Below are 12,569 nucleotides of genomic sequence, written 5' to 3' on the forward strand. Positions count from 1 at the left end.
TTGAAACCATATATGTAAAAAGGCTGGCTGCCACCAACACCTCTGAGCTCAACACCACCCCTTCTGTATAAGCTATCCTCCAATCACACGGCTCATCGTTGTTGCTGGTGCTTTTCCTGACCAATTCGCATCCACAAGCGTGGATCTGATTAGCATGCGTCCAATGAGCGCTGAGGTGAAGTGTTCAGTGACCGCCTTGTTCCAGTGAATTTCAGGAGAAGTCCCTTACGCAGCTCTTCAGTTGCAGACCTGTACGGACTGAGATAAAGTAAGCAGAGGAGATAGCAGCACAGCCTGGACATTTTGTATTTTGGTCTATGGTGGACTTGGATTTTACGTACAACATGACATTTGAGGAACTAAGTGGGGATTTTTCTCAAGAAAGGTAATTTGGTCTTCATGTCTGCATCTGGTCTTCTACATTCACGTTGTTGCTATGGTATACAAACTTAATGTTTTTGTGTTGTTAATGTGCAAATAAATGGCAGCTTAATAATAACTTGGAAATAGTTATAGTCCGTCACCCTAAGCCGGCTCATACATCGAGACGGCTGCTGAGCGATTTGAACCCCGCACGTCGCGCGACACCAGAACATCACTGAGTGTGACACAAGCCGGCTCCACATTAAGTAACCTTCAGCGCGCTAACCGAACAGTAAGACTGCGTTTACCGGTTCAAAATTAGAAATATTCTATAGCATAAAAAATATTTAATATATATTAGCATTTTATAGCATGTTCATTTCATGTGGGCTAGGTATTTCTAATATGTTCATAAGTCGTAGTTTGGACGTGGATCAGTCACCGTGCATCGGTCCGTTGCCCTCAGGGACGCCCGGCTAGCTAACCCCGCTAGCTACAGACGGGGGGGGCTACTCTGACTTAACGTTTGCAACAAAGTGTGAACTTCACTTAATGAACTTGTTTTCTTGCGGTGTTGCAGAATGGACTCTGTGGCCAAAGCGTTGGAGGAGGTGCTGGTGTCGGCGCTGCCGCAGGGCGGCATCACCGTGGGGGTCTACGAGGCAGCCAAGTCTCTCAATGTGTAAGTCGTGATGTAACCTCATCAGTGCATGTGTGTGTTGCAAAAAATGTGTACATTGACATCATATGCGAGTAACAGCTGTTTCTATGTATATGTTAATAGGATGCTTTACAAACTTTTAAACATTTGCAAAAGGACAATGCTGAAAAGTGTACTGATTATACACTCTTTTTTTTTTTTACCATCTAGTGATCCTGATAATGTGGTTTTGTGCATCCTGGCCACGGACGACGAAGATGTGAAAGACGTTGCCCTTCAGATTCACTTCACCCTTATTCAAGCCTTCTGCTGTGAGAATGACATCAACATCCTGAGAGTGAACAACACCAGGCGCCTGGCACAGATACTCGGCGGAGCTGGAGGAGGGAGCAAGCAAACTGGGGGGGAGCCCATGGACCTGCATTGTGTCCTTGTCACTGTAAGTGCCCATTCTTGTTTGTCTTTAATCTATATGAATCCTCTGTGACCCACTACCAAGCCACATACCTGGGCTTGAAGTTTAGGAAACAGGAAAGCATGTAGCCACGGGAAATCAAAGTATTTGTTGTTCCAGTGTTTTTATTTCCTGTGATTTCAACTGTCCACTCAGTCTGACACTAGTGTGTGTTAGTCTGGAGTTTACTGCAACAACTAATTGTTTTAATGATATGAAGGAGTATTCTTGGCTGTGCATATTCGGCGTGTACTGCTTTGCACTGCACTGTCGCTCAGCTTTGATACAGCGAATGGGTGTAAATCTCCACCTGTCTACATCAACACGCTAGAACAAGTCTTTATGACCCCCACATGAATTTCTGAGGAAATGATCACATGCTCCGTTGCAAAGTTGTGAAACTTGAATTATTTTCAATCTCAGAGCCCACACTCTACTTCATGGAAGGACCCGGCTTTGAGCAAGGTCAACGGCTTCTGCAGGGAGAGCCGGTGTATGGACCAATGGGTGCCCATCATCAACCTCCCGGACCGGTGAAGAGCCCGGGAGACCAGCAGCGGAGACCTGTGGAAGAACTGTTCAGTGGACAGGGAGTCGGGTGTGAATCCGGATGGACACACGACCGACCGACCCTGGGCTCTCATTCAAAACGCCCTACTGACGGCAAGGGGAAGACGGAAGATCAGCAACATGAATTTGGAGGGAACAAAATGGAAGACCAGCCCGCCAGAGTGGCTGTGTCTAAACAAAAAGAACAAAAATCTAGATTTGGGAATTGGATTTCCCCAGGGACGGGCCTGCTGGGAGTTCTGGCTCTTGGCAAACGAGATGACGAGATGACATGGCACTTTTAACGTCATGAGAAGGAGGTAAAAACAAAAAAGCGTCGCTTTTGATGTAAAAGTGACCCGTGTACAGAAGGATGTATCATGTATTTAAGTGGTTGAAGCAATTGTGATAACTCTAGAAAAGGTGAAAGAGCATTTGTAAGAGCTTTAAACCCCAGTGGAGTTGACCAAGCCCCCCCCCCCCTCTGCAGAGACAAAGCACTGTTGAAACACTGGAACTCTGAAATTTCACTAATTTCATTTAAATTGTTGGTGTTGTTCTTGTTACTATTGTTATTATTATTATTATTATTTAAAAAGGGAAGTGATAGATTTACAGCTGAAAATATGGTCTTCTATGGTTTTCTATGCAGACCGATTTTTGCTACATACTGTAGTAATAGTTAATTTTTCTACAATTTTAAGTTATTTCTAATGATATTTAAGTGTATTTATGTTTCAATTTTTTTTTACCCTTTACTATTTCCAAAGTTTGATAAAGACCAGTATGTATTGTGGACAATAAAAAGCCTTTCTTTTGGAGCCCGAACTATATGTCTTTTTTCCTTTTCATTGTACATTTCTAGAAATGTTGCAGAGCTCCCACCCCACCCCATCCCTCCCCCCTTTCCCCACAACCACACACACAGTAAGCAGTTGTAAAGGGGAGTCACGTGCGGATCATAGGGGTCATGTTGGCCTCGGTGACCTCTCTTAGCTGGAGGGAAACAATAATCCCCAACCCTTTCCACTGAGAGCATTGCCTGGGTCAGCACTTCCATGCCCTGCATTCAGCCCACTCACCCTTATGTCACCTCATATGTACGTTCTTACCCACCATGCACCCACCCATTCTTTGAGGACAGGTCTACAGGTTGCACAATTTGCCCGCTGACTTGAATAAATGGAATAAATTGTTAGGGTTAGGGCAAATCATACAGAATAAAGAGAGTCCACCTTTTTTGCATACGTTGTGTGCTGCATGATACCAGTTTGCATGCGGTTACAGAGAGGAGGACCTGCTGACAGTACCCAGGGTGTTTTGCACAAGCTGTTTCCAAGAAGGAATTAAAGGTGCAGCTCAGAACCAGTCTAAAGTAGCCTGCTGATAGTTGAATAACCTCCCTGCCATACACACACATGCACCGCCCCCTTCCTGTATCACGTGGGATTCTTGCTAGTGTTGGATGTCAATGATGTCAGAAAGGTGATGCAAGGGAGGTCTTCCCCCTGCAATGACATTCTCTCCCTCTCCCTCTCCCTCTCCCTCTCAAAGAAGCATAGCTGTATTATACATTTCTTGTTCAGCCTTTACAAGACAGATTGCAGGGAACGTCGTTGGTCAAGTCATGCTCTGTTAAAAACCTTCCACAATCTATGATTATGTCCAAACATGTAAGAACACTGCATTGTGAAAGTGCCTATATCCATGCAAATACCTTTAGACAGGGCTAGCAACGTCTAGGTTCAAATAAGGAGGGGGAGGAAAGAAATACAGTTTCCATACCATGCTAATACTGTCTGTAATCTTACCAGCATTGGCATTCTATAGAGATAATGTAAGAGATTACAGAGCACACAGAGAGCAACTGTGCTCTAGAGAAGCCAGTGCTGGTGGTTTTAGTGGGTAGTATGTTAAAGGTTGCCTGGCTGTATCGCTAGGGGTGTGACTGGAGGGTGTGACGCTGCTGACTAATGTCATGTGGTATTGTTCTGAGCCAAGGGGAGAGGCTATTTTAAGATCTCTACTAAAGAATAGCTGGACTAAAAGTGCAGCGCTGGCACCACCTCACAATGACCCACATCCGGCCTGAAGCCATGACTGTATAGGGCGTGGTCGGGTGGGGGGGTGCAGATGTACCACTCGTAATTAGGCTGCTGCCGGTTTGAAATAAAAGGAGGAATAATTGACCACTTCAATCAGTTGAATGCAATGACAAAAGCAGACCTCGTAGAAAAAGTCAGAGAACCATAAGAAAAAAAAAGAACTGCTAGATTCTAATCAACTAATTATCTCAAGACCTTGAGTCATAAGGACGTGCACAATACTTTTACTGTAAGCCCTTTAAGCCCTGTTGGTCCTGGTGCTCCGTTAAAACAAAGAGTCAACACATCCTGCTGTGCTACAGGGAACAATTCGGTGCTAAGGACAAGTCAAAAGCCCATCTATCACAGGCTTCTGGAACAGTCTCTCCCTGAGTCACCATGCAGGTGCGGGACCACCAAACAAGGGGTGGAGTGAGCTGCAGCGAGCAGTCCCCACAGCCTCCCGACCAATGAACTGCGCGGCTTCTTCTGGTGCCACCTGCCTTGCTCTTTCACGCGCTGCTCTTAAATGGCACCGGCCCCCGTCTCCATGTGCAGGCCACAACGTAAAAGAACAAGAGACGAGTGACGTACGGCTGCAGCCCACGCTGATCAATAAACCAATGCCCTTCCCTTGCATGCTGGCCTTGATCCCCCCTCTCTCTCCCCTTCCTCCTCTCCACAGCACATCAGCACATTCCAACACACTGACACCAACTGGCAGGCCAGGGAGTCATAGCGAGCCATGTGGCAGGCAGGGCAGCCTGTGTGTCGTCCTGCCTTTGCATTGCTGCCGCTGCTGCTACTGCTGCACAATGGAGAGCTTGGAGGGCCATGTGGCCCATGCTTCTGTTGGTCGTTTGTGTCGATGATCAGGGCTGCACCCACGCATGCAATGGCAATGCAATGCTGTTGCAGTTTGCATGGAGCAGGGTGTGGAAATGTGACTCCAAATATATTTTTTGTCAAGTAACGTGTTTTAAAAAGTTGATCATATTGAAGGACGTTGCTGGACTTGCTTCTAATTTGGGGATGAGAGAGATGCATTACTTGGTTCCCAGTAATGTTTCCGTCATGGCCTTTCCCTTGAAACTCTGCTACACAACAGCGCTTCTCCACCTGCCCGTTGAGGCAGGAGATCACAACCCTTCCTTCAGGAACAGAACAATGGGTGGGAAAATCACAGAATGAGAAATCCCTAACACGTTTTCTTTTGTGAATTGTGCATCTTTGAGTGTTATTTCCTCCTCCCCCTACTCTATGCATGGGAGAGAATCCGTGATGGGGCTTTCTTCTAAACAAATCCAACAATAACTGACAAGGGATAATACTGCTGATTCCATCTTCCTCTGTGTGTCTAACAGCGGCCTTGAAACCAGGCCAGACGCCCCTCGTGACCACCAGCATAGAGCCCTAAGCCACCCCCTCCCCCACCCCCCCCCAAGAAAAACAGCAGCGAGGGGCTAGGCCCGTGCTATAATTAGCTATGTTCTCTGGGTCCAGACAGCCAGGGTGGGTTCATCATGATGAGAAGAAGCGTGGGAGACAGCCTATACTTTGTGGGTGGGTGGGGTATAAATGTATAAATACTCCAGCCCACTGGAGTGGAATCTGCAGAGGGGAAACAGACGCAGGGCTAAAGCTCACTGTGTCCTCCGGACCCCCCCCCCCCCCCCACCCCCCCGGCTCTATATGAAACTTCAGAACAAGGTAGCAGCTTCCAAACACAAAGGATTATGGGGTTTGTTGTTGAAATCTCTAAGTGAGCTTTACTCAATATTTTTCCCTACCAGCTACTTTGATTGTTGTCAGCCTCACTTGTAAGGCACTATGGGTAAACGTGCCTGCTGAATGACTCAATGTAAATGTAAGGTTCCTTTTTAGATCCCAGAACAAAAGTGATGAGATATTAATAGAATAGTGTATATTTCCTTACTTCTTCTGTAGACTAACGATAACATGAGCATAGTATGCATGCACCAATCCAGTTCAAGTCCTTATGAGAGGTGGACCAACAGTAAGACTGTGCGGCAGCAGAGAGACAAAGGGTTTGTTTTACTTGTTGGTTGGAACAAACCCGATTCCAAAGGTTCAAATCTTCCTTGAATGACGTCACTATTGACTGCGTGGGGTTGGGATGGGACTTCCATCTGACTGCTGGGATAGCCTCATTTCGTCCGGCCAGTTTCTCAATGTCTCGAAGAAAGGAAAAACACTTTGAACCACATTATTCTTGGTCTCCACCAGTTCAACACCATTGTTGTTCTTTTTATTTAGATAGTAACATGATATGCTTATACTAAATATATATATACCATTATGCTGTGCCCGACACCTGATTCATAAAATTATTACCAAATGGTAGATACTGAAGGTGGAATTATTCCTTTTCTCTACAAATAGTTGAATAGTGGCAACTTTTTCTGAATTGTTCAATGGATAGGTAGACCACCAGCTTGAAAAGGCTGCAGTGCTTATGTATATTTCCTTCAAAAGTTGTTTACAATGGTGACTTAACAATGTATTGCAAATATCATTAGTTTTTGAAATCATAAAAACACTAAGATGGAAATTAACAATGCTTTACTCTACAAATTTGAAGACCTAAAATATACCCTTAGGAGAAGGCAATAGTTACAAAACCACTGAATACTGCAGCACCAGGAAGTACAATATTATCAAACCACCAGTACTAGCGACAACACAAAGACAAAACATTGGCACAATACAGTTAGAAATCACATTCAGCACATGGACAGAAAACATTTGATGGAAAAGCCAACATCAATACTCCCAAGGCTTATATTTATAATACAAGGCAAACATAAGTAAGGCTTTTGAGTGTAAGAATATTCTATCTATTAAATTGATATTATGCTAACCAGAACCCCTCAGCTAATCTAAAACATTTTCACAGTTCAACCAGGAATTTATTGACAAAGCCACCATGTCCAATACACTGCGAAACAAAAGAGGTTTTAGAAAGGTAGATTGTAGTTTGTATCAGTTAATGCACGTAATCGATGGCATCTAGTCCCCCAGCACTTTAAAAACATTAAAGCATACAGTACACATTGAAGATATTGAGAAATTCTTGTTATGCATATGTTATAACAGCTCACAGTGTCACATAATACTTTTAAAAAGTTATTGCGTGGCCGGATATCATAATGCAAAGCGATTCAACTAGGGAAACTCTTGCCAAATTATTATTATTAACAATAAAACTTTTCAAATTCTGAGGCAGCCATTCGATTGGCTACAAGTTGTATTATCCTCCTTCTTCTTAAATGTGTAGAATCCATGCTAAATCCTACCAACTGTAATTTCATTGGTTGTCTGCGCATTATAAAAAATGCAAATATTGCATGCCCACTCGGTGCCAATTCAGATTGGACTTTTGTCCTCCAATTTCACCATTGTGTTTGTCAGCAGAGGTTGGGCTACAGAGATGAGATTTTAATAACCAGGTCAGGTTATTCTTTCCTTAAGGCTTCTGCAATGTCATTGTCATTAAAAAAAACATTAGTAAAATGGGTGTTTTCATTTGCATGCATATTTGGCTTGATCCCTAACTTGGTCTTCTATCAAGGAGAAACTGAGAAACTGAGAAACAGTATGACGATTATAATAAAAACAGTGACAGAAAGTTCCTGCAGTTCTAGTTGACGTGAGATTTGGAAGGGAGGGGTACCTAATGTGGGAAATGACGTGTCGTTATCTAAATTAGCCACCACTATTATCAGCCTCTTATCTCTCTGAGTTATCTACGATATCTTTGCAATAGCATATATCTGTTGGCAAAGTGAATGGACATGAACTGAAGAGTAAGAAAAGTTCAATTGGAATCTTTTTCGTATCAGTTTGAGGAGTTTGAATGGAATTATTTCATCATTAGCTCAAGGAATGTGTAATCTATAAAAATACCAACACGGTCAGTCAGGAAGCAATGACTGACTGACCGCTGGAGTTGATTGGCCATCGCCTGCACAGGCTGTGGGGAATATACCTGCCATTTTTGGAAAATGTCATTTTAAACCTTTGCTAAGTGACTGTGTCAAATGCTACAGCTTTCAAGTGTATGACTACATTGTTTTTAAATACATTTCAGCTGGACAGCACTAGCCAAAATAAAAAAGCAGGGATATAGAGGAAACACAACCACAGACAGTTTTGTCTGTAAGCAGATGAGCTAGACATCTTTCAACAGTCAAACAGCCCTAGGGGTCAATCCATAATGCAACTGCAGTATTATTAGAGAAAGGCTGAATTGAATTGTTTGAGAGAGAAAAGAAGATATCGCACCAAAGATATATAATTTTTAATATTCAGGGGTCAATATGCAGCATATTAATAGCACTGCTAAAGTACTATTGGCTACTGCTACTTGTTATGCGTTACTTATAACACATAATCATAAATCAATAATTTGTTATCATTAATAATGTGTGTTATTGATAACACTGCATGGCAGGTCAGCCATGCCCCTCCTCCAGGCTGATTATGGCTTTGTTTTGTGTCGTATTCTGAGAACAGAGTGGTTGAACTGACAAACTGAAAATGCAATGCTTTTGGAGTTAAATAGTGAGAGACTTGAAAATCACACTCCTCCCCCCCCCCCAAAAAAAAAAGAATACAGCAACATTAATTAGCAGAAAATGATAATCATAAACATGAAAGCTAGAGCAGCCCTCCACTACAATATAGTGCAAGGCTTTTTGTCCTTGAAAGGATTTTCCGAAGCGGGGATGCCCATCACCAGGGGGTCGTACTTGACGTGTTCGCCGCAGTAGTTCATCAGGTCCGCCGAGGCCTTGGACACCTGGAGAGAGCAGACCAGGCACATTAGCACTGGTCTTATGGCCCTTGTGGCGTCATCATGAATCAGATGACCCTTGTACGGGACATATGGTCATATGACCTGATTATTCACACTTGAAACATTTTTAAAAATGTGACTCTCGCAAAACATTATGTCATACTCTGCAATTATATAATGTGAAACGTTTTAACACATAACACATTAACACATGAAGTATGCATTGTGTACACATTGAAACACGACGTGGGGTTATGGAGGGACGGCGGTACCTTGATTCTCTCAATGCTGGCCTCGATCCTGAGCTGCTGCACGGTTCTGCGTGCATGGGCTATGCTGTTGGCACTGGGCGTCTTCGAAGACATCCTTGGCAACGGGACGCTGCTGAGGTAAAGAGGGAGAGCATTGAGCAACTCTGTTGAAGTGGTTCGACAAATGAATGAAGTGAGGGAATGAGTTTGCCGCAGCTAACTCCACCACATTGACACGTCAAGGACGAAAGGAGAGAGAAGACGATTCCTTTGTCGAGTCATTTTATTTAATGGGAAAAATATGAAACCGTGCATAACAGGGCAAGACATAAAAGAATCATAACGCCCTATCCACCCAGTGTGTGCACACTGTACTTTTCAGATGTGGTCACTTACTGTCATTTTGTGCATTGCACTTGTCCTGTGTGACAAATATTGTGTGAAACCCTTCCCAGCACGCCTTACACCACAACACATGCAGGCGCATCTTCAGTGGGGCTGTTGCAGGAATGCGTGTCTTTGGAGATGTGGTCGGGGGGTTAAGATGGGTGACACGCCGGCTTGGCACATCGCTCAGCCAATCAGGACGGGGCGTGACGACGGACGTATACGACGCAGCGCTGCACAAACCATGGCTTTGGTCGGAAGAGGAAGGTTTTGTTGTGACGTTCTGTTTTTCTTACTGACTTCCACCGGCCTATGATTAAAAACTCATTTCCACATCAAAGCCGGCTGTGTTTTGTTAGCGGGAGCTCAGCAGTAGCGGTGCAGCTGCTGGAGAGCCGCGGAGCAGCGGGACAGAAGACTATTGTCAGGGGTCAACGTCTGCGCTCTCTCTCTCGCACACTTCCTCTTCCTTCACACGATTGTTCCCCGAAGTGACATCATGCAATCGCACACACACACACAAACACACAGGCCACTTAAGTCAACACGCTGTGTACGCAATAACTTGCGCACAGCCGCCCTGATGCATGGCCACTCTCTCTCTCTCTCTCTCTCTCTCTCTCTCTCTCTCTCTCTCTCTCTCTCTCTCTCTCTCTCTCTCTCTCTCTCTCTCTCTCTCTCTCTCTCTCTCTCTCTCTCTCTCTCTCTCTCTCTCTCTCTCTCCCTCTCTCTCTCTCTCTCTCTCTCTAACAACACACCTGTTGTCAAGGAAGGGTCTATTTAAACTCATTTGAATCATTCTGTTATCATCATGGCATTGCAGGGTGCATGTGTGTGGTTGTGGCGCTTGGCTCGGTCAACTCATACTTCTATTTCAGTTGTCAGGAAGGTTCCACAGGAGATTCCAGACTGACGTCATGCTAGAATGTGGGGAATGGGTGTGTACGCACGCATCCACTTTTCCAGAAAGCGTACCTAATACATACAGGAAACGTAGGGCCAGGCAGCTTGGGTGATAGCTAACGCAGGACCGGCCCTGCAAGGGGATTCTGCCCGGGTCAGTGCATGACAGGAAAGAGCTGTTCAAACGAGTGACGAGAGATCGGGGTGGGGTGTCTGTGTGTGTGCGTGCACGAGGGGGAGTCTGTCTCCATGTGTGCGAGCCGGCATCATCGTTTTGGGAAGGCGTTCTTACAGGAATTTTATCACCCACAACATATCAGGGGCCTGGTAGGGGTCCTAATTCCACGTCCTGCTAATCATTGACATGCTCGCTGGGAACATGCCTGGACATATCCTCTAGCTACACACCACGCTGCGGCCTTTGGTTTGCCACGTGTTTCTTCCTCAGCTGTCTCACTTGTTTCTCCTCGCCCCCCCCTGCCGTCTCTCTCCATCTCCCCCACCTCTCTCCCTCTCTCACAGCGTGTGTCTCTCGCCCTCTCTCCCTCTCTCTCACTGCCACAAACACTCAAACCTTCAGGGAATAGGAAGCTAGCTCTTCTCGGAAACTGCATTGTGCAACCAACAGTCAGCCAGCCTTGCAATATGCCTGTGAGAAGCCCTTTTCAGGCTCGTTCTTATGACGTAGTGCTTAAAATGTTTCATTGTCAAAATAAGTAGTTCTCAATAAGTTGTTGTTATAGTAGTAAAAGTAGTGGTAGTGAGTAGAAGTATTGACACTTTTACTTCACATCTTATCTCTAATTGAATTCATGCATCAAAGGAAGTTTCAGTTACTAGAAAATCTGGATTATGTTAAATTAAGAAAAGGTATGAACCGCTCTATCTGGGACGTCCACCACAGGAAGAAGACAAATCCCATTTCTGAAACATGGTGTTGGGCTTACATAGCTCAGGGGTTCTCAAACTACATGAGACCCTCATAGGGCAGAAATTGTTCTCATAACCGCAACACAAATGTAATCATATAGGCTCTCATCTGTTTGTTCTGTTAGATGCTTTTGAACTCTTTTATGCTTCAAACATTCAGTGCTAATACCAAAATAGTGTTAAATAATAATTGTATTGCATTTTGGCATAACTTAACAATATGTCAATTTTTAAAATATTTTTTTATGAAATGTGTGTACCAAAATGTAGGCCACATACTGCATAGATTTGGGACATTTTGCAATGACAACAATCAGTGCAAAAATCATTGATGTAACAGACAATATAACATTTCAAAAATAAAATACTTAATGCATTGAGAGGCAATTGTTTTAGTAGGTAAATCATGAATCATAGCTAACGGGGAGGGGGAAGACGGGGAAGAGAGGGGGTGGGTGAGCAAGTAAAAATGAACTGCAACAATAGTGCAGGCTATTTGAGTATAGTGTAATCAAACTTTTTGAGAAATACTTTTTTATTTCCGTATTTCCATGTATTACGATATAGGTATAACCATTTTCTGTGGTTTTGTGTGTGTGTGTGTGTGTGTGTGTGTGTGTGAGTGACTGAGAATGAGATTGAGAGAGAGAGGCAAGTACAATTAACTGCAACACAGTGAAACACAATGTAACTAGTGTTACATCAACCTTTTGATTAACCAAATCAAGTAGTGTTAACAGACAATAAAAAGCACCGATATAAGGTGACACTAATCCATACTCTTAAACAGAAAGGGTTCGTTTTCTTTGTAGCAAACTCTTCACGGACCACCTTGCAATGTGCCACGGACCCCACTTTGAGAACCATTGACGTAGATAGATAGATAGAGATTTATTTGTCCTTGCGGAAAATTGTTCTGCGCCATACAGTATGTCTGATACATTTATACAAAAAAAGACAATAAGACAGTTAGACAAGACAGGATAAACAACAGAGTTTCCCTCAGCCAACCACCCCCCCCCCCACCCCACCCCACCACATCCCCCCACACTCAACATCAGGACAGAGGACACAAACCCCACTATACATTATGAGTAGGATGGTAGAGTGCAGTTGTGCATACTGTGACAGTCCAGCTGGAAAGAAAGTGCATAGTGCTATTTAAACT

General features: G+C 44.1%; 2 protein-coding genes across 2 annotated transcripts in view; one reads left to right on the forward strand and one right to left on the reverse strand.

The window, feature by feature from the left end:
- The first annotated feature begins 242 nt into the window (after positions 1-242).
- On the forward strand, positions 243-2,848 carry gadd45aa (growth arrest and DNA-damage-inducible, alpha, a). Its single transcript, XM_084481204.1, has 4 exons — positions 243-385; positions 944-1,045; positions 1,235-1,463; positions 1,902-2,848. The coding sequence occupies exons 1-4, from the start codon at positions 318-320 to the stop codon at positions 2,013-2,015; spliced, it is 513 nt and encodes a 170-aa protein (XP_084337330.1). The 5' UTR covers positions 243-317; the 3' UTR covers positions 2,016-2,848.
- Positions 2,849-6,437: 3,589 nt separating this feature from the next.
- The window catches only part of gng12a (guanine nucleotide binding protein (G protein), gamma 12a), a 29,768-nt gene continuing 23,636 nt past the window's right edge, over positions 6,438-12,569 (reverse strand). The window contains exons 2-3 of the mRNA XM_084481601.1: positions 9,203-9,311; positions 6,438-8,933 (exon numbers count right to left, since the gene is read on the reverse strand). Coding sequence (XP_084337727.1) covers positions 8,808-8,933; positions 9,203-9,295 — 219 coding nt within the window. The 5' untranslated portion in view covers positions 9,296-9,311 and the 3' untranslated portion in view covers positions 6,438-8,807. The remainder of the gene's footprint in view (positions 8,934-9,202; positions 9,312-12,569) is intronic.

Source organism: Micromesistius poutassou (genome assembly GCF_964030765.1).
Source record: "Micromesistius poutassou genome assembly, chromosome: 16".
NCBI classification, from domain to species: domain Eukaryota; kingdom Metazoa; phylum Chordata; class Actinopteri; order Gadiformes; family Gadidae; genus Micromesistius; species Micromesistius poutassou.